The 22,379-nt window shown below is 45.8% G+C and overlaps 1 protein-coding gene across 7 annotated transcripts in view; it reads right to left on the reverse strand.

Annotated features, from left to right (window-relative positions):
* The window catches only part of USP54 (ubiquitin specific peptidase 54), a 154,870-nt gene that overhangs the window by 86,617 nt on the left and 45,874 nt on the right, over nt 1–22,379 (reverse strand). For all 7 annotated transcript variants that reach the window (XM_040437944.1, XM_040437945.1, XM_040437940.1 and 4 more), the window contains exon 3: nt 448–540. In XM_040437944.1, the coding sequence (XP_040293878.1) occupies nt 448–540 (93 nt within the window). The remainder of the gene's footprint in view (nt 1–447; nt 541–22,379) is intronic.

Below are 22,379 nucleotides of genomic sequence, written 5' to 3' on the forward strand. Positions count from 1 at the left end.
TATGATAAGTTGATTGCTATGGGCCTGGAAGCTATGGCCAGCCAGGCTAAACATAATATTAGACATCAGGGATTTTAGAAAATTAAGGAAATCTCACACATTCTCACAAAGGACTATTTTAAAAAAAAAAAAAAAAAAAAAAAAAAAAAAAGTGTGTATCCACCTTTAAACCACTATAGGCCATTACTGGAAATGATTGAATTAACAATATCTCAACCAACGTTTAACTGGTCTGTAAAATATCCCATTATAAAAATCTAAATCATTTATTATCACAGCAAAAAAGATAGAAGACGATCTCCTAGAATCCATAACCACAGCACATACATTAGTCAAAAAAAAAACATAAAATACGGTAATAAAAAAAAGGTTTTATTTTATTTTCTGTATTTAAAAGTGCGATATTAAAGGTATCCTAGAAATAATTTATCGCTTAGCATTACCTACCTTGAGTGCACAGAATATGCAGGAGTCACCCATACATTTATGTGTGGTTAACTGGCGGAAGCTCCGGCGGAAAATATCAAGATGCCACAAAACCTGTGAAGACAGATCACATGTCCAGGTTAATACAAAGTAAAACAAGACCATGATAACTCTGTAGGAGGGTCACCAGTACAACGTAAAAGTAAAATTACTTACCTAGAAAAACCACCGCAGCTCTCTGCTGCTGTCCTGACGACATTGTGACTACCAACAGGTCACCGTTGCAGGCAATATATGTTCACCCATTGGCTGCAGCAGTCAAATGCGGGATGATCACAATGTTATCAGATGAGTTAAGGGGTTTTATCACTTCAGCAAATGCGAGTTTATTATGTAAAACAAGTTAATACAAGGCATTTACTAATGGATTGTTATTATCCATATTGCTTCATTTGTTGGCTGGATTCATTTTTCCATCACATTATACACTGCTTGTTTCCCTGGTTATGACCACCCTGCAATCCATCCGCGGTGGTCGTGCTTGCACACTATAGGAAAAAGCATTAGCATATGTGCGGTCCCACATCCCAGCCACTATAGAGGCCGATGCTTTTTCCTATAGTGTGCAAGCACCACCACCACTGATGGATTGCAGGGTGGTCATCAGAGGTCACGATAACGCCTATACAAGTGTCATTGACGCCACATTTTACTCAATACGCCTTAGACTTTTCCCCTACATTCAGCACTGTGAACGGCACAGGCAGCGCAGCGATGCTGCCTGTGCCTGCAATAATCAATAGCAAAGCTCCTCACAGCACGGAGCTATTGGTTAGTTTGGGTGGGCGCCGGAGCAATGCAGACCTCTGCAGCAGGAGAATCTGGTGGGAGATGAAAGGAGGAGGGGCCGGCTCCGGAGGATGGCTGTACCAATGAGAGCAGGGCGTGCTGCTCAAGGACCACAGCAGATATGTCCCAGACATCAAGAAGACTATGACTATGTCCGGACATCAAGATGGAGGAACAGAACAAGGTGACCGCAGCAGCCTGTGATGTATGTAGTGCAGTGCGTGTAATGTATGTGGTGCAGTGTGGGATCATCACACCCCGCCCCACATCCTGCACACCGATGTATGTGGCGCATGTAGTGAATGCAGACAGGCTATTATAGCCAAGTGATAACGTACAGGGAAGATCCAGTATATTGGACTGTACTTTATCTCTTAGCTATAATTGCATGCTGTTATTTAGATTAGTAATGGTTCCCCCACATAAGTACCCACCTCTTAGGCCACATTCACACCACCACTATATATTTCTGTTCTGCGCCGTTAGATGAGCAGAATAACGAATATAATGGAAGTGCTGGTTTTTGTCATAAGCTTAACATACACAAAAAACTTATATGTTAACAGACGCCTCAGACAGATGCCATACTGTGGCATCCGTCACCATAGAGTTCCATTGTAAAAATAAAAAAAGTATACTTTTTTTTAATTTTTTTTTGCAGGATGGGAAAGTGTAGTGTACCACGTTTTTCCATCTTGTAAAGTCCAGCAAAACAATATATAGGCTAACATACTTTTTCTTCTTTTTTTTTGTTTTTACAATGGAATTCTATGGTATGGTGGCGTCTGTTAACATATATACGTTTTTTGTGTGTACGTTAAATGCATAACAACAACTTGATGTGAACCCAGCCTAGCTGACAGGGAAGAAGCTGAACAGACTCCGCCAACTATGAAGGAGTCCGTTCAGTTTCCGTCTTTTACCGGACAAAAAAGTGCTGCATGTGAGGCCTTTTTGTCTGGTCTTTTGACAGAATCTGCAACAGAGGCTCCAAACGCAGCCTCCAACACATATGTGAACAAGCGCAGGCCTATATATTATGGATTTGTATTACTGCAGCTTTCATACTCCTCAAAAATGGCAAGAGGAGTATTTTTACTCTTCCGGAAAAAATGTACTGCGACCTCTGGTGGTCATAACCATGGAAACTAGCAGTGTATAATGTGATGGAAAAATGAATCCAGCCAACAAAGGAAGAAATATGGATAATAAAATATTAGTAAGTGCCTTGTATTAACTTTCTCTACATGATAAATTCTATTTGCTGAAGTGAGACAACCCCTTTAATACTCCTTTTGTTATTTTAGCACATCCCCTGCTATTTGCCACATTTTATGTCTTCAACAACCCCTTTAACAGCTGCTAATAAATAATACAGTGACCTTATAGTTATGGCAGTATTTCTCTATATTCTCACTAGTGATGGCCTGTATACAAAACAGCTCTCAGTCATTGGTAAGAGAACTTTTAACCAAATGGCACTTTTTGTGGCCAGACCCTGCATACTTGTGTCATAATACATACGTCTGCTTTGTGCTTTAGTTATTTTAGATTTAAAAGGGGCTTTCCTGGAGTTCAATATTGGTCTATTAGGTCAAAAACCTGCGTCGCTTCTGCTGCCTGCAGGGCCGTCGCTGGATCTCCAAATTGTGCGGGTAGGCTCATCCCCAATGCCTCCATGCTATTGGCTGTATCCCTCCCCTTGCAGGATGTTTTGATCCATGCGACAGGCGGGATGCAGCGATGGCCGTGCAGGCAGCAGAAACGACTCAGGTGTCAGGAACGAGGTATGCACAATGTGTGAGGGGCCCGGGCATTGAGGGACATTTTTGGGGTTGGATAACCCCTTTAATATCTGATCAATGAAGGTCTGACTTCCGGCACCACCATCAGCAGCTATTTGACATCCTAGGCCAGTGATGTCACATTCATTGGCCTATTGCCCTTTGAAGCTTAGGCCTAGGCTGCAATACCAAACAATGTACGACGCTGCGCTTGATATGCTGTGAGGAGGCTGCAGCATTCAGAGTTCTGTGGCCTCTTCAAACAACCGATCAGCAGAGCTGGCCAATATATCGGACCCTCACCTGATACTGATTTATCCTGAGAATAGGTCATTGATATCAAAGTGCTAGAAAACTCCTTTAAAGAATTTCAGAAAGAATAAGGTATATTTTTAACAGACATTTTTAGCATACTTTGTGGAAAAACTCGTAGAAGAGGACAGTTCAAAACCGACATGTCAGTTTTAGTACTTGCATCACCAATAAAAACAACAATTATGGAGCATCTTTTCTTAAAGGGGTTGTTCACATTTAGGGGCCTTTTGGCCAGACCATCCCACGTTGCTGGACCTACATTGCAAAGCAAATATACCTGCTCCCCCTCTTCAGTCCTCCACCGCCCTACCACTTCAAAACGTCCTGTCCGCTAGTGGTCATGTGGCCACTGACTGCCTGAATAGATGAGGTGTCCTCGGGTCACATGACACATGGTGTGACACTGCTGCACACGACCAAACAGTAAGTGTACCAGCAGGGACTGGAGTGTGGCGCCAGGGGACCGACTATATCAGTGGTGGGAAGCAAGGGAGCATGCGTCTCTCTGCACGTCTGGCACGGGGGAGAGGGGGGGGGGGGGGGGGATTTTGTTCAAAAGGCTCCTGAAGGTAGACCACTCCTTTAAAACTCTGCTGTTCCTCTCTAATTCATCCTATACATTTTTGAATAAATTCCATTCGCCTGGAAATGCACAACACAGATCTAAGAAAAAGATGTTGCAGAATTGTTATTTTAGGAGGACTAGGAACATTACAATAGCTGGACCACTGCAAATATTTGACTTGGAATAAGCCTATCATCAAGTATGCAGCACTCCTAGGTAAGCATATTCCAACGAGCTGGAACATTATTCTTATTGCAGGGAGTGTATTGAGAACAGCTTGTCTCTAAGAAGATTGCCTTTCTCCAAGGTTACCCAGCAAGTAGGGAAATATTTCAGTGGCCAGTTGATCCTCTGGTCTAACCCACTAAAGCTCAAAGCTATGCAAACAGCAATAGCATCAGAGATTATAAATAACGTCTTAGTCATAACACCATGAAGGAACACCCCAGTTGATGGCTTGCAGGAAATTATCTTAGGTTATTAAAATAGCCGTGACATTAAGAATTAACGCTGTAACCTTGGCACAGCCCAATAATTTTAGATTCTTTGAGAGTGAATCAAGTGGAGCTACTAAAAACACAATGTACACGCTGACTCCACCATCAAATATTTATAAGGCCAAAATCTGCCCAGAAACGTGTTTCTGCTGTTAAGGAAAAAACACTTTTGAAGAACAGTCTACATTTTAAATCCATGTACAAAGTGGTGTCAAGCCACAGCCACCCGAGGTGCATTTGCTACCAGTTTACCACTGCCAAATAAACATAACAAAGAATGAAAAGAAAGAGGGGTATAAGGAACCCTCTTGCCCCGAAGAGATCCAATCCATGGTGGAAAAGGCCAGAAGACATAGCAATACCACGTATTGAGATCATTGTAATCTGTGGTTGTGGCAAATTGCTCAATATTGAGCTTTAGTGCTGCTGAAGTAAACAAATATATAGGGTTTCAAAAAAGATGTGCTTATGACAGCAAGGCAAAAAAAAAAAAAAAAAGAAATCAAAGAAAGCTCTAACTACAGGATGAACCACAATTCTCACTTTGAAGATGGATGTGACTTTTATAAACTTGCGATTTTTGACTTGTCAAGTGGGCACAATGAAAAACAGGGGGCACCATGCAAATCAGATCCGGACTTGGCATTTCTGGAGCCCCAAGAAAAGTTATGTCTGGGGGCCCTAATCAGGACAGCCAGGAACCGCTATTCCCAGCAGCAGTTCTCTGTCTTTCCACAACTGTATCTGCATCCTCAGGATGCAGATACAGTTGGAGGTTGTGGTCAGTTCTAGCTTTTCTGCTGCCTGAGGTGAAAACTGAAATGGTGCCCCCACCACTGTGCCTAATTCTCAGTCCAACCCCTCAGTGAGTCTTGCCACACAGACATCTTAGATTCCTCACGGTTTCCATCATCCCCAACAGTACTACATACTGCTGCTACCCTCAATACTGTGTCCACTGTGCTCCCCAATATGCCCAAAAACTATATTGCTGAAATAACAGTGCCATACAGATAGTCCTTAAAGTGCTCTCAAAAGTCCCACCAATGGAAATAATTCTCTCCCAGACTGCCCTCACTAATAATAGTGCCTCTAATAGAGATAATGCTTTCCAAGTATGCCCTCTTAGTAGCAGTGAAGGTAAGAAGAAATCCTGCTCTTTGGCGCTCCAAAACCCGGTGTAACGGATCTCCTGGCACCCCGACCGGGTACCTCCGTTGATAAATGCTCCCAGTGCCTCCCGAGGACTCCAAGCACTCCGCTCGACACCGATACCACCACAGGAACCAGGAAAAGGAACAGCTCTTACAAGAGCTAGGAGTAATGGCCAGGGGAGTATACAAGTATAGCAATCCCCACACACATGAGACGAGGCTCTATGTTGAGTGTAAAACAGGAACACTTTATTGAGGGCTACCCGCCCGTATTTATGCAGGTCCCCATCTGGTGTACACGCCCCTAGGGGACCAGAAGGAAGACTGACACAGGACAGATACGTAGCACTCAGGATACACAGACACAACACATCCACACAATGCATCATGGTTTCCTCCTCTCTGCCCTGGAGACACCCGAGGAGCAATTCAATTATCTCTCAGGACAAAGGGAAATCACCAATACACATGTGAGAACAACAGGACAGGAATCACCACCCAAACACCCAATGTCACACCCCACAGCAAACACAGACATTTAACATATTCCCAGATAGCTCAGGTCTGAGTGCATATCATTAGGTGAATAGCACTCAGAATACACAAATACAATAACATTAGCTATCTCGGTATCCTCACATAACATACAATACAATTACACAGACAGATGGTTCACACCTCAAAACCCCACATGTCCCCATATGGCTTGGATCTGAGCGCTCAGATGCCACAAACACAGTCAAATCGCCATGGGGTTTAAGTTTTGCATGGGCTGATGAGAGGGCCCATAATCCTGGGGCAAGAGGCTGGCAACCAGGCCCCTCCAAAACCCAGTGGCGAGGTTGGTTTCGCCACACATCTCCCCCTCCCAGGGAAGACTAACCAGATACCTGACCTCACGCCGGTCGGTACCTGAGTTAGTCTGGCAGCCCACCCACAACCAAATACTGGACCTGTTGAATTTGGTAGCCTGTCTCTGTCCAGTGAGTCCACCAAGGTTATATTGGTAGCTGGTACTCCCGGTCTCTGTGTTGCTCCCTGGCTTGGAGTGGAGGTTGCTTTGTGGGCAGGGATCAGCGGTACTCTGCCCTGGTGCCAGCGCTATCACGGAAGAAGCCTGGTTGGAGCCTGGTTGTTGGAGGGGGAGACCGACTGTCTCCCCTTTGGATACCCAGCTCTGCTGCTGGAGGGGGAGACCGACTGTCCCTACCCCCTGTGCTGTAAGTGCAGAGACCACGGTCCCATCTGCACTGTTGTGGGGAATGGAGACTGGGCTCCCAATTCCCAATAAATCACACGACCGCTGGGGAATGGAGACTGGGCTCCCAATTCCCTGTAAATCACCCAGCCGCTGGGGAATGGAGACTGGGCTCCCAATTCCCTGCAATTCACACTGCCAATAGGGAGAGGGGGTAACAAGCTCCTCTCCCATACATACTTCCAGCCTCTGGGAAGGGAGACCGACTGCTTCCGCTCCCAATACAGTGTCCTGTGGCTGGGGAAAGGAGACTGGGCTCTCTGTTCCCTGTAGGACACTCTTCCGCTGGGGGACAGGACTGACCGTCTCTGCCCCCTGTAACTCAGCCTGCCGCTGGGGAATGGAGACTGGGCTCCCAATTCCCTGCAGGAGCAGTGAAGAGACCTCGGTCCCATCTCCACTGGCCACCTGGGGTTCTTCCCAGTAAACATCCACAATAACCTCCCAGCTGAAGGGCTCTGGACCTGAGTCTGACTTCTTGCTGTCCTGCTGAGCCTTCCCAATGGAGTGGAAGAGATCTTTGTAGTCCTGCTCCAGTTCCCACTCCAGGGTTGCTAGGTGAGCCAGGTCTTTCTCTACCTCATGGGGGTCATCCCAATCCTGCCTAGCCTACCTCTCGTAGAAAATGTCCTGAAGTCTGGACTGTGCAGGGCTCCCGAAGTCAGGCTCTGCAAAGGACTCCCATAACAAGCCAGGACCATCAAACTCCTCTCCCTCCGGCTTGTCATGCTCAGCTGTCCAGGGTATATACTGTGCCATATACCAGAGCGCCTGGTAGGCATCCTCCAGCCATAGCTCCTGCCATACCCGGTGCTCTAGTTCCTTCACCCATTCCTCCAGGGGCTGCTCTCCCAGGAAGGGCATCCGCAGGGCCACTTGCTTCTGCAATCGCTGCTCTTCATTGGGGAGACTCTCGCCTCGCTGGTATTGTACATTGTCCAGGGCCTGGTACCAGATGCCTTTCCTTAATGCATCCCGGCCATCCAGGTCTTCCTCATCGTATGCCACTGCTGGTTCCATCCTGCTGCTGTCAGGGTCGCTGTACTGGGACATGCGTTGCCCTCAAATTGTAATTCCAGGGAATGGTGTCTCCTGTAGCTGTCCTTCTGGCTGTGGGAACGATCCCGCCGCTTGCCACCAATGTAACGGAACTCCTGGCACCCCGACCGGGTACCTCCGTTGATAAATGCTCCCAGTGCCTCCCGAGGACTCAAAGCACTCCGCTCGACACCGATACCACCACAGGAACCAGGAAAAGGAACAGCTCTTACAAGAGCTAGGAGTAATAGCCAGGGGAGTAAACAAGTATAGCAATCCCCACACACATGAGAGGAGGCTCTATGTTGAGTGTAAAACAGGAACACTTTATTGAGGGCTACCCGCCCGTATTTATGCAGGTCCCCATCTGGTGTACACGCCCCTAGGGGACCAGAAGGAAGACTGTGACACAGGACAGATACGTAGCACTCAGGATACACAGACACAACACATCCACACAATGCATCATGGTTTCCTCCTCTCTGCCCTGGAGACACCCGAGGAGCAATTCAATCATCTCTCAGGACAAAGGGAAATCACCAATACACATGTGGGAACAACAGGACAGGAATCACCACCCAAACACACAATGTCACACCCTCACAGCAAACACAGACATTTAACATATTCCCAGATAGCTCAAGTCTGAGTGCATATCATTAGGTGAATAGCACTCAGAATACACAAATACAATAACATTAGCTATCTGGGTATCCTCACATAACATACAATACAATTACACAGACAGATGGTTCTGTCACACACCTCAAAACCCCACATGTCCCCATATGGCTTGGATCTGAGCGCTCAGATGCCACAAACACAGTCAAATCGCCATGGGGTTTAAGTTTTGCATGGACTGATGAGAGGGCCCATAATCCTGGGGCAAGAGGCTGGCAACCAGGCCCCTCCAAAACCCAGTGGCGAGGTTGGTTTCGCCACAACCGGTCAAGGCAAACTTGAGTTTCAAACTTTTTAATCCAATTAAATAGGTTTTCAATAAAAAACAAACACGTTTCGGGGAATTAAAGAGGACCTTTCATTACAATAAAAAATCTAAACTAAGCATACAGACATGGAGAGCGGCGCCCAGGGATCTCCCTACACTTACGATTATCCCTGGGCGCCGCTCCGTTCTCCCGGTATAGGCTCCGGTATCTTCCGATTTTCGGCTCAACTGGGTGGAGCCTGCCGGCGTCTCCTTTTCCCAGGCTGTAGAGCTGGCCAATCGCAGCGCTCAGCTCATAGCCTGAGAGTTTTTGATTTCTCTCAGGTTATGAGCTGAGCGCTGCGATTGGCCAGCACTCCAGCCTGAGAGAAGTAGACGCCGGCAGGCTCCTCCCAGTTGAGCCGAAAATCGGAAGATACCGGAGCCTATACCGGGAGAACGAAGCGGCACCCAGGGATAATAGTAAGTGCAGGGAGATCCCTGGGCGCCGCTCTCCATGTCTGTATGCTTAGTTTAGATTTTTTATTGTAGTAAAAGGTCCTCTTTAAGATCCCCTTCCTCAGGTTAAACAATTAGATATAAACATGGGGTACATAAAGACATATATATATATAGCACGGTGGATAAAAAAAAAAAAGCTTTTTGGAGGAAAATATATTACCATCCAAAGGTTATTCCATCATGAAATAAAGATTTGTTTTTTAATTATGTAGAATAAGGCTGTTAATTTTTTGGGGTAAATTCCATTAATCCATTCACAATGTCATGCTCTTACAGAGGTTTTTGTAAGATTATTGGGTAGTTTCTCGGTCTACAAGATATTATCGCAGATGCTTGGTTTACTTTTGCAGTTCTCAAAACTGAATTTGACTCAGCAGAGATCACATGCCTCTTAATTCACAGCAAAAATTTTATAACATGAACAGAGTTGAGAAAAAGACCTTAATCCTAACTTCTACAAACCTATGAATACAGAATCAACCTAATCAAACTAAGGCTACTTTCACACTTGCGTTCAGAGCGGGTCCGTCTGGTATCTTCACAGACGGATCCGCTCCTAGAATGCAAACGCTTAGATCCATGCATTTGGTCATGATAATGCAAACGGATCCGTTTTGACTTTACATTGAAAGTCAATGGGGGACGGATCCGTTTGCAAATTGAGCCATACTGTGTCATCTTCAAACTGATCCGTCCCCATTGACTTACATTGTAAGTCTGGACGGATCCGTTTGCCTCCGCACGGCCAGGCGGACACCCGAACGCTGCAAGCTGCGTTCAGGGGTCCGCCTGCTGAGCGGAGCAGGGGACAAACGGAGCCAATCTGATGCATTCTGAGCGGATCCGCATCCACTCAGAATGCATTAGGGCTGGACGGATCCGTTCGGGGCCGCTTGTGAGAGCCTTCAAACGGAACTCACAAGCGGAGCCCCGAACGCTAGTGTGAAAGTAGCCTTATATGAAAAGTTGTTATTCTAAAAATCTTCATCTACTTGCATATTATAAGTTATGTAGAAAACTGATTTAAATCAAGCCTTATTAACTAGCGATTTAAATCGTTTCAGATTTTTTTATGAAATAAGTAAAAGCATGCAAATTAAAATACATTCACTTGATTAGAAATATTTTTGTATGTGCTGGTGTTCGGATTTTATTACAATAAATACAAAAGAACTTGTTCTAATGTTTTTTCATAGTAAAATAAAAAATTTCGGGGCATTTATTATAGATTCATAAAGTACCTTTGGTCTAGGCCAGGCATGTCCAAAGTCCGGATTGATAAGGCCCCACAGCTAAGTTGGCTAAATGTAGATCTTATGTCCCCCGGAGTGAGTCCCCGAGCACCGCTCAGGACTCCTTTGATCTCTCACCGCGGGGCTTGACGTCATCAGCCGGCTCAGGGAGAAGGAAAGCCCAAATCTCGCGACGTCCGAGATATCGCGAGATTTGGGCTCAGGGAGAAGGAAAGCCCTAATCTTGCGAGATCTCGGACATCGCGAGATTTGGGCTTTCCTTCTCCCTGCGCAGGCTAATGACTTCAAGTCCCGCGGTAAGAGATCAAAGGAGTCCTGAGCGGTGCTCAGGGACTCACTGGGGGGCCATCTATATTTGGCCTTTCCTTCTCCCCTCACACAGCCACAAGGGCGACCATAAGGGCTATTGAGCCTATTAAAGAAAAAAAATAAAGATACTGACAGGCAGGCAGGGCTATGAACTCAGGATAATTGTATAATAAAGCAGACAAAGGAGCATTATAGGAATCTGTGGTAGCAAGCTGTCATACCCTTCATTAACCCCTCACTGTGCTATAATTTGATTATCTGCTTGTGCTCCTAGTACTCTCCCCATAACTTCTCCCCTTCCGGCCAATTTTTATAATGGCAACTACAAATAAGAAACGAAAAGTTGACAGTGAGGGATGCAGCTTCCAGGACAGGTGGAAAGTGTAATATTTTTTCACTGAAATACGGAATCACTATGTTTGTCTGATATGCCAAGAGACTGTGGCTGTTTATAAGGAATTTAATGTCAAGGGACACTACCAGTCGAGACATAGCACATACGTCAAGCTTACAGTGCGCGACCGCAGTGAAACGTTGAAGCAACTTGCAGCTGTTTTAATGTCACAACAGCAATTTTTTACAAGAGCCTGTGAGTCAAATGAAAACGTTAATTTGCATTTAATTTTAATGGTTCAAAGAATGTCAGGCAAAATGGTTGGCCCTCGCACATGTCCACTTCATCAAATCTGGCACTCTTTGAAAAAGGTTTGGACACCCCTGGTCTAGGCAAAGGACCTTGGTCTTGTGATCGCATAATCATGTCACAAGTCTTATGTTAAGAAATGGACCGCTATTATGCAAAGAAGAGGAGGTAATTAGACCAGAACGATCATACGAAGTGGGACGGGCTTAGGGGGAGCCCGTAATGCAGGGGAGAAAAACTCCTATCATGTCGAATCGGTGTCACGTGATCACTGTTCGTGCGAAAACGTGACCGCAATATTGACTCGATCTGTGAAGGCAGGAATACAGGGTGCTCCATCTATGAAGAAGGCGCTGAGTTAATGGTAGCTTCCCTAACCCTCGCTGTGCTATGCTTATGCTCTACTGATAGGAGAAGGGGATGGGGGTGGAGCAATTAGCAGAGTGTCTGAGTGCCATGGAGACTATGGACGCAAGGATGCTTTGAGAGAAGTAGGTGTACATCTATAGTCTTAGAATTTTGTTGGAATGAAAGGGGGAAAATAAATAGAGGGGAAGGGGAAGTAGCCAGGGAGTGGCTTTGAAGCTAAAATGACGATCAAAGATACATAAATTAGAAAAAAATACATAAAGTAAAAAATCCCACGTATGGAGATGTATAATTATATTATACACACACATATATACATATATACATACATACACACACACACACACAGTGCTGCCCATAATTATTCATACCCCAGGCAAATTTTGACTTAAAGTTACTTTTATTCAACCAGCAAGTAATTTTTTGACAGGAAATGGCATAGGTGTCTCCCAAAAGATAATAAGACGATGTACAAGACGCATTATTGTGGGGAAAAAAAACATTTCTCAGCTTTTATTTACATTTGAGCAAAAAATACAAGATGTTCCGCACTGTGGAAAATCTCAGAGGACGTAGTAGGAAGCCAAAAGGGACACCTGTGCTGGCCAGGAGTATAGTTAGAGAGGTGAAAAAGTAGAGATGGGACGGGGGATTTGTCGAATCCACGAATCCCTCGAATCTTGCTGGATTCGTGGACTCGAATCCCGACGTAATTTACCGGATACGAATCAGTCGAATCCCGGTGGTGCCCAGACTGGTGGTGGCGGCGGCAGGGCACTCTAGAAGATGAGCGCTTCGCTGCTGCGACAGGGGAGGGAGAGGCGTTTCCTTTCCCTGTTCCTCTGATAGGCTGCCGGCACAAGGCCCGCAGCCTATCAGAGGCCGATGCAGGCGGCGCGATGACGTCATCGCGCCGCCTGAGCCGTACAGCGCGGGACACAGGCCAGAAGAGGCCTGCATCGCAGCGGAGGTAAGTAAAAGTGTTTTTTTTTTAGCAGTTACTGGCACATTGGCGAAGGGGAGAGGTGAGAGGCACTATGATACTACTGGCACATTGGGGGGGGGGGGGGGGGGAAAGACACTATGATACTGGCACATTATGGGGGAGATGGCACTATGATACTGGCACATTATGGGGGGAGATGGCACTATGATACTGGCACATTATGGGGGGAGATGGCACTATGATACTGGCACATTGGTGGGGAGATGGCACTATGATACTGGCACATTGGGGGGAAGATGGCACTATGATACTGGCACATTATGGGGGGGGGAGATGGCACTATGATACTGGCACATTATGGGGGAGATGGCACTATAATACTGGCACATTGGGGGGGAGATGACACTATGATACCGGCACATGGGGGGGAGAGAGGCACTCCGCACTTGATACTGGCACATGGGGGGAGGAGAGAGGCATTTGATACTGGCACATGATTAGGGGGGCATCTATGGGGACACTTACTGGCACATTATTGGGTGGCACTGTGGGGCCACTTCTTATTGGCACATTATTGGGGGGCATCTACTGAGGCCACAAAGAAGGGGTATTTTATATGGGGATCTCTGTGGTACTAGTATTATCAGAGGTATTATCTGTTTCTGCAGTATAGTATTGGGGAGCACAGCGGAACAGTATTGGGGGCGTTAGGATGATTTGTCCAGAAGATGGGAGGATGATGGAAAAGTAGTAAACTAAGATTTTGTTTTTGTCAAACTGCAGAGACGAAAAATGGCTGAAAAATGGTGGTCTGGTCTGAAGGTCTGAAAGGAGAAGATGAGGAAAGAGAACATCTACATCAAAGGAGACGTCACTGGATGTAAGAGGCGCTGTACTACCCTGTATGTTCTGTAGTGATAGGAGAGGGGGCGTAACGATCGCGGTCATATAGGGTGCGACCGTGACTGGGAGGTGGAGGTTCAGACAAACTGACGCGGTCTGACTTTGTTTCTTACACCGTTCACACAATTATGTACAGGATTCGTAGGATTCGAGATTCGAAAGATTCAATATATTCGAGAACCTTTTCGGATTTGAAAAAAATTGGATTCGTCCCATCTCTATGAAAAAGAATCCAAGGATCACTACCAAGGCCATCCTGGTGAATCTGGGCTCTGCTGGTGGCAATGTCTCAAGGCAGACAATCCAAAGGACACTGCACAATGCAGACCAAGGAGGACGCCACATCTCCAGATAAGGCACACAAAAGCTCGCTTGGCCTGTGCAAAAGCTCATCTGGACAAAGAAGACGACTTCTGGTCTTCTGTGTTCTGGTCAGATGAAACAAAAATTTAATTGTTTGGTCACAATGATGTTTCCTTCATTTGACGTAAAAAAGGAGAAGCCTTCAACCCAAAGAACACCATCCCCACTGTCAAACATGGTGGTTGGAACCTAATGCATTGAGGGTGTTTTTCAGCCAATGGACCAGGGAACCTAATCACAGTAAACGGCACCATGAAAAAAGAACAATACATGAGGATTCTCAACGACAACATCAGGCAGTCTGCAGAGAAACTTGGCCTTGGGCACCAGTGGACATTTCAGCATGACAATGACCCAAAACACACAGCAAAAGTGGTGAAGAAATGGTTAGCAGACAACAACATTAACGTTTTGGAGTGGCCGAGCCAGAGTCCAGACTTGAATCCAATTGAGAATCTGTGAAGGGAGCTAAAGATCAGGGTGATGGCAAGAAGACCCTCCAACCTGAAAGATTTGGAGCTCATTGCTCAAGATGAATGGGCAAAAATACCCGTGGAGACATGCAAAAAGCTGGTCTGCAATTATAGGAAGCATTTGATTGCTGTAATAGCCAATAAAGGCTTTTCTATTGATTATTGAGAAGGGTATAAATAATTTTGGACTGGACACTTTTTGCTCAAATGTAAATAAAAGCTGAGAAATTGTTTTTTTTCCACAATAATGCCTCTTGTACATCGTCTTATGATCTTTTGGGAGACACCTATGTCATTTCCCATCAAAAAAATTACTTGCTGGTTTAATAAAAGTAACTTTAAGTCAAAATTTGCCAGGGGTATGAATAATTACGGGCAGCACTGTGTATATATTATCTATACACACACACACACACACACACACCCCAGTACTGGGTCCTCTTATATATCCTCATAAAATTAAAAACATAAATTTAAACACTTATAAAAATTAGGTGCTCGTAAATTAGAATATGGTGAAATAAAAAAAGTGTATGGTGAATGTTTTTCTTGTCACTTTTTTACTCCTACTTGGATACATTGTATGTGCAATTGATGGATAGGTTTGAATGACTAGGGTATTTCTTATTAGTGACCTGATATGTAGATTTATGAACGTATGATGCCTACAGGTTAATTTCAAAGGCCTCATTCAGGCCATAAGGGTTTAGACTCTTTAGTTAGAAAATCCAGTACATCTCTCTTCTCCTGATATACTGGATATCATTCCTTTGGCGAGTCGGGATTTGCTTGATGGGAGTTATCCTTAAACCCTTTGAGTTCCCTCCATGGTACTTTGTGGTGTATCTTGAGACACTGTGTTTTAGAAATTGTTTTCTTATATTGGACCTGTTCTTATTGATTCTATTCATTAGGGTCTGTATGGTCCGTCCCACATATATTAGGTTGCATGGGCATTCTAAGGGAGCATTCCCACGACCGTAAGTGTTTTGAGGTCCGCAAAACACGGATACCGGCGGTGTGCGTTCCGCATTTTGCAGACCACACCTGGCCGGCACTATATAGGACATGCTCTATCTTTTTTTGCGGGGCCACGGAACGGAACAACGGATGCGGACCGCACACAGTGTGCTGTCCGCATCTTTTGCGGCCCCATTGAAATTGATAAGTCCGCACCCGTTCCGCAAATTTGCGGAACGGATGCGGATCCATTTATACGGTCGTGTGAATGCTCCCTAATATGTAGATGACGTGTGTAGAGCTACAGTCAAGGTTTGTGGAGATTGGGTGTGAGGACCCATCATTCTTATTATTGTGATGGGTATTGGAGGATGCTTGAGTCTCAGAACCATCACTGCGATATTACAGCTTCCCCAGTCTCAGTTGGGGAATGCCGTTACAGGCACGGAAGCACAAATCCTCAGCTCAGATACCGTGGTCACATTTGACATAAATTCGCCGCAGGTCTCTGTGAGCGGGTGCCATCTTTAAAGTGCCTACTTCCGCCATACATGTAGGGTGGAGGTCACCAAGGGGTTAATCCTTCCAGACATCCGCTGTACATGTACGGCAGATGTCGGGTCTTTAAAGATGGTGTCCGCTCCGGAGCAGAGTTAGCTCCATAGCTACCAGGTGCCTGTTTCACACAGCAGAATCCTGAGGCTAATGTCTGCAATTGGCGGTAATGCCAATCACAGACATTTAAGGGTACTTTCAAACTAGCATTATTATTTTCCGGTATTGAAATCCGGTAAAGGGTCTCAATACCGGAAAAAAACGCATCAGTTTTGTCCCAATGCATTCTGAATGGAAAGCAATCAGTTCAGTATGCATCAGGAGGTCTTCCGTTCCGTCCCTTCTACGGTATTTGACCAGACAAAATACTGTGGTATTTTTTTCGGCCAAAATCCCGATACACTACAACATTTGCCGGATCCGACATTCATTTCCATTGAAATGTATTAATGCCGGATCCGGTACCAAGTGTTCCGGAAATAGCCGCATCCCCGGATTTGTTTCTCCGGTCTGCGCATGCGCAGTTCTTTCTAGCTTTGAAAAAATTTAATACCGGATCCGTTATTCCGGATGATACCAGAAAGACGGATCCAGTATTTCAATGAATAAGTCTACCGGATCCGGATCCGAAAAAAGAAAAAATATCCGTTTGCATACGGAATTCCGGAGTCGGCAGGCAGTTACGGCAACAGAACTGCCTGCCGGATTCTAACAACGCTAGTGTGAAAGTACCCTAATCCTCCAGACTCCATGGTCAAATGTGACCACGGCATCTGTAAGGCAAAAAACCCGGATGCGTATGCTTTCCATGCAGGAACGCCTCCCCGTGGGTGAAATCGGGAAGGCATTACATTGTTGTAATAGGCCACAGCCTGTACTAGGCTTCTAGGCTTATTACTGATGTATTGCAATTCAGGCCTGCAGGTGGCAGCACTGCATTGGAATATATTGATTAGGGATGAGCGAATCGACTTCGAATGGAACATCCGAAGTCGATTCGCATTAAACTTTGTTAGAGTACTGTATGGAGCGCTCGCTCTGTACAGTACTAGAATGTATTAGCTCCAATGAGCCGAAGTTATTACTTTGCGAAGTCTCCCGGGACTTCGAATAATAACTTCAGAAATACATTTCTACTGTAAAAAAATCTTTTACTGAACTCTGGTTCGGTTCCAAGGTACCAGAAGGTAAAACACAAAAAAAGCTATATAAACCCGGTACCACTGTAATCATACTGACCCAGAGAATGAAGAGAATGGATCCATTTTATCTCATAGTGAACGCTATTAAAACAAAACCCACATTTTTCCTATTTCTCCAACCTGTAACCTGGTTACATACTCCCTGCACAGCAATGGGTAAAAATTTGTTAAAAGGGTACCGTACACCCCAATTTTCTCACCTCCTTGTCCCACAAGTAGCAGGAACAACACGATTTATCTATATTGAAGTCTCACCCAGTCAGCCTGAACTACTGTACTGTGTGGACAGCTGTCTCATCTCTGAGCCGATCCCAGGCTGCTTGCCAACTTACTGCAGGAGAGTAAATGGAGTTCAGAGATAAGAATTACGGGGGTCATTTATTAAGACTTGCCTTTTAGACGCTAGTCTTAATAAGCCCCTGCGCTGGATCCCCCAAAGTTATGTAGAGGCCTCTCCATAACTTCAGCGTATCAAGCGCTGGTCTAAAACAGGCGTAGAAAATGATGAATAAGACTGGCCTGCCGGCCTGTCCCCTACCCCACCATGCCCGCTTGATTTAGACCTGGGCTGGGAAAAGTTGCAGTTTGTGGTGCAGATGACCTAATATAGGCTTATTTCTGATTGAAAATTACCTCCTACATTTTACTATATGACCCACAATGCGAGTACACTTAGACATAAACTGCACCAAAATCTGGCACAGGTAGATTTGGAGAAATCCTCAGGGCCTAGCTTGCCAAGAAGCAGTGGCTAAGTAACAATGGGTGTGGCTTAACTGCAAAGAGGCATGGTCTATGACGTTCAGTTTTGCACTAAAATTGCGCCACAATTTTGGAGTACAATTCTGTTGCAAACTAAACCAACCTACAGGTGGTATAAAGTTAGACAAAAGCGTCTAGCCCTGCACCAAATATGTCATCCAGCTGGAGCCACTGTGATTAATCTGGTGCCAGTCTACGGCATCTATGGGATTAGTAAATCTGCCCACCTGTCTTCTCAGCTATCCAGGCATTATAGTTGGGGAGAAGCGAATCGACTTCGGATGAAACATCCAAAGTGGATTCGCATAAAACTTTGTTCCAATACTGTACAAAGTCTTGCAAGAAGTCCCGCAATAACTTCCTAAATTAATTTGTACCGTAAAAAGGTACTACTTGGAACCGAACCAGAGTTCGGGAAATGGTTTTTACGGTACAAATTAATGAAGCCAATACATTCTAATACTGTACGAAGCTCCTGCTCCGTTCAGTATTAGAACGAGGTTTAATGCGAATCGACTTTGGATGTTTCATCCCTAATTATAGTATTTCAAAAGGGGGGGATTCATGGTAACCGAGGTAGAACAGAAAAAAATAAATAAAGTCACCCACTGTCAGAATATGGACCACAAAAAAAAGGGATGGATGAGTGTCCTGGTAGCTGGCATGATGATGGCGTATGTAGTGGGTGCCACCTCTGACGAGAATCTGGGAGAATTGGAGCGGTGGCCCTGGATCCACTAGGTACATACAGATCACTTCTTTATCCCAACCTATTCCCCAGACTCTCCTCCGCTGTGCCCTGCTGTTCAGGTTCTACAAAACACACGTTTTACACAACCCCTGGATGACAGTCACAGCGTATAACTCACACACGCCACCTGACATCGCAAACTATGCAGGTTGTTAAGGTAAGGTCAATCATACTCACTAATCTAGGAGTCCATTACTGGTATATCAGGTACAGTAAGTACAACTGTTCATTTCTGGCAATTATAAGCTTTACAGCACAGATCACTGGATGCTTATGTGATTACACCTTGAAACTGCATATGCATTCCTTTATTATAGGCTACTAGTAGAATGACCCGGCTTTGCACGGGTGTATTTTGTTTGGGGTTTTTTTTTTGTGTGTGGTTAAAAGATGACATTCACCGTGCCCCCATAACCGTGACTACCACAATACGTCCCATTCTCCTTAACGGTGACCTCCACAGCACCCTGCCCCCTTAACTGTAACCTTCACAGTGGCCTGCCCCCTTAACTGTAACCTTCACAGTGGCCTGCCCCCTTAACTGTAACCTTCACAGTGGCCTGCCCCCTTAACTGTAACCTTCACAGTGGCCTGCCCCCTTAACTGTAACCTTCACAGTGGCCTGCCCCCTTAACGGTGACCTCCACAGCACCCTGCCCCCTTAACGGTGACCTGTAACAGTGATGAAAAATGGCATGGAGTGGTTATGGAAACCTGGTGTAAAACTGTCAGTGAGGCAAAGACTAAAGGACCTGCAAGCTTCTACTGGCTAACAATGGTCATGTGACCGTGTGTATGTCAGTTAGGATATGACTAAAGGACTTGCGACCTTGTATTGGCTAATACAGGTCATGTGATGGTGCCATATTTGCCTTTTTGGGAATATCTTAAGAACAGTAAGACCTAGAGAGCTGGGACCCAGTCTGAAAGCTTTCTAAGCAGCTGATGTACCTATTTGCCAAATTTGGAGCAGAATCATTTGGCTGTGCATAAAGATCAGACAGACGACAGAAATCTATCTAAATATATACTGTATATATATATATATATATATATATATCTATCTAAATATATACTGTATATATATATATATATATATATATATATATATATATATATATATACACATACACACACACACACACACTTTTATTTGCAACTTTTAGCTTCTCCATCCACCTTTCAAAAGTGACAAGAAAAGCAGGTGGGGCAAGGGCTTTAGCATCATTTACACGAGAAACTAGCAGAAATGAGAGTTCAAATCTACGTCAACTCATAGGTGGCTTAGGCCTCCTGCACACGACCGTTGTGTGCACCCGTGGCCGTTGTGCCGTTTTCCGTTTTTTTTCGCGGACCCATTGACTTTCAATGGGTCTGTGGAAAAATCGGAAAATGCACCGTTTTGCAGCCGCATCCGTGATCCGTGTTTCCTGGCCGTGAAAAAAATATGACCTGTCCTATTTTTTTCACGGCCAACGGTTCACGGACCCATTCAAGTCAATGGGTCCGTGAAAGAACACGGATGCACACAAGATTGGCATCCGTGTCCGTGATCCGTGGCCGTAGGTTAGTTTTTATACAGACTGATCCGAAGATCCGTCTGTATAAAAGCTTTTTCAAAGCTGAGTTTTCACTTCGTGAAAACTCAGAACCGACAGTATATTCTAACACAGAAGCGTTCCCATGGTGATGGGGACGCTTCTAGTTAGAATACACTACAAACTGTGTACAAGACTGCCCCCTGCTGCCTGGCAGCACCCGATCTCTTACAGGGGGCCGTGATCAGCACAATTAACCCCTTCAGGTGCGGCACCTGAAGGGGTTAATTGTGCTGATCACGGCCCCATGTAAGAGATCAGGGCTGCCAGGCAGCAGGGGGCAGACTCTCCCCCCCCTCCCCAGTTTGAATATCATTGGTGGCCAGTGCGGCCCCCCCCTCCCTCTATTGTAATAATTCGTTGGTGGCACAGTGTGCGCCCCCCCCCTCCCTCCCTCTATTGTAATAATTCGTTGGTGGCACAGTGTGCGCCCCCCATCGGCCCCCCCTCCCTCTATAGCATTAACAACATTGGTGGCCAGTGTGCGGCCTCCAATCTCCCCCCCCATCATTGGTGGCAGCGGAGTTCCGATCGGAGTCCCAGTTTAATCGCTGGGGCGCCGATCGGTAACCATGGCAACCAGGACGCTACTACAGTCCTGGTTGCCATGGTTACTTAGCAATAGTACAATAGTAGAAGATTCATACTTACCGGCTGCTGCGATGTTCGTGTCCGGCCGGGAGCTCCACCTACTGGTAAGTGTCATTGCTAAATGAACTGTCACTTACCAGTAGGAGGAGCTCCCGGCCGGAAGCAGACATCGCAGCTCCCAGGTAAGTATGAATCTTTTACTATTGTACTATTGCTAGTAACCCGCTGCCACCAATGATCGGGGGGGGTAGATGGGAGGCCGCACACTGGCCACCAATGTTGTTAATGCTATAGAGGGAGGGCCCATGGGGGGCGCACACTGTGCCACCAACGATTACAATAGAGGGAGGAAGGGGGGGCGCACACTGTGCCACCAACGAATTATTACAATAGAGGGAGGAAAAGGGGGGGGGGGGGGCGCACACTGTGCCACCAACGATTTATTACAATAGAGGGAGGAAGGGGGGGGGGGGCGGGGGGGCGCACACTGTGCCACCAAGGAATTATTACAATAGAGGGAGGAGGGGGGGGGGGCCGCACTGGCCACCAATGATATTCAAACTGGGGAGGGGGGAGGGGGGAGGGGTCTGCCCCCTGCTGCCTGGCAGCCCTGATCTCTTACAGGGGGATGTGATAGCACAATTAACCCCTTCAGGTGCGGCACCTGAAGGGTTAATTGTGCTGATCACAGCCCCCTGTAAGAGATCGGATGCTGCTAGGCAGCAGGGGGCAGTCATGTACACAGTTTGTAGTATATTCTAACTAGAAGCGTCCCCATCACCATGGGAACGCCTCTGTGTTAGAATATACTGTCGGAAATGAGGTTTCACGATCTAACTCATATCCGACAGTATATTCTAACAGAGGCGTTCCCATGGTGATGGGGACGCTTCAAGTTAAAATATACCATCGGATTGGAGAAAACTCAGATCCGATGGTATAAAAGGGACTCCAGACTTTACATTGAAAGTCAATGGGGACGGATCCGTTTGAAATGGCACCATATTGTGTCAACGTCAAACGGATCCGTCCCCATTGACTTGCATTGTAATTCAGGACGGATCCGTTTGAGAAGACCCACGGACGAAAAAACGGTCACGGATCACGGGAAAACGGGACCCGTTTTTGCGGACCGCAAAAAAATACGTTCGTGTGCAGGAGGCCTTAGAGTTACATTTCTGGCACATGGACTGCTTAAGGGTGGGCCAAACCTATTGAGGGACCCGTGCCTCTTAACAAATTTGGTGCAATTGATGCTGACAGACCTTATACCAAGACTGGTCTTCGGCTTAGCTCATCTGCCCCACCGTGCTTGTATTTTGGGAGAATTTATAGGAAACAACACAACTTCATAAGGGCTCCTCC

The sequence above is a fragment of the Bufo bufo genome, chromosome 6 (assembly GCF_905171765.1).
Source record: "Bufo bufo chromosome 6, aBufBuf1.1, whole genome shotgun sequence".
In the NCBI taxonomy this organism is placed as follows: Eukaryota; Metazoa; Chordata; class Amphibia; order Anura; family Bufonidae; genus Bufo; species Bufo bufo.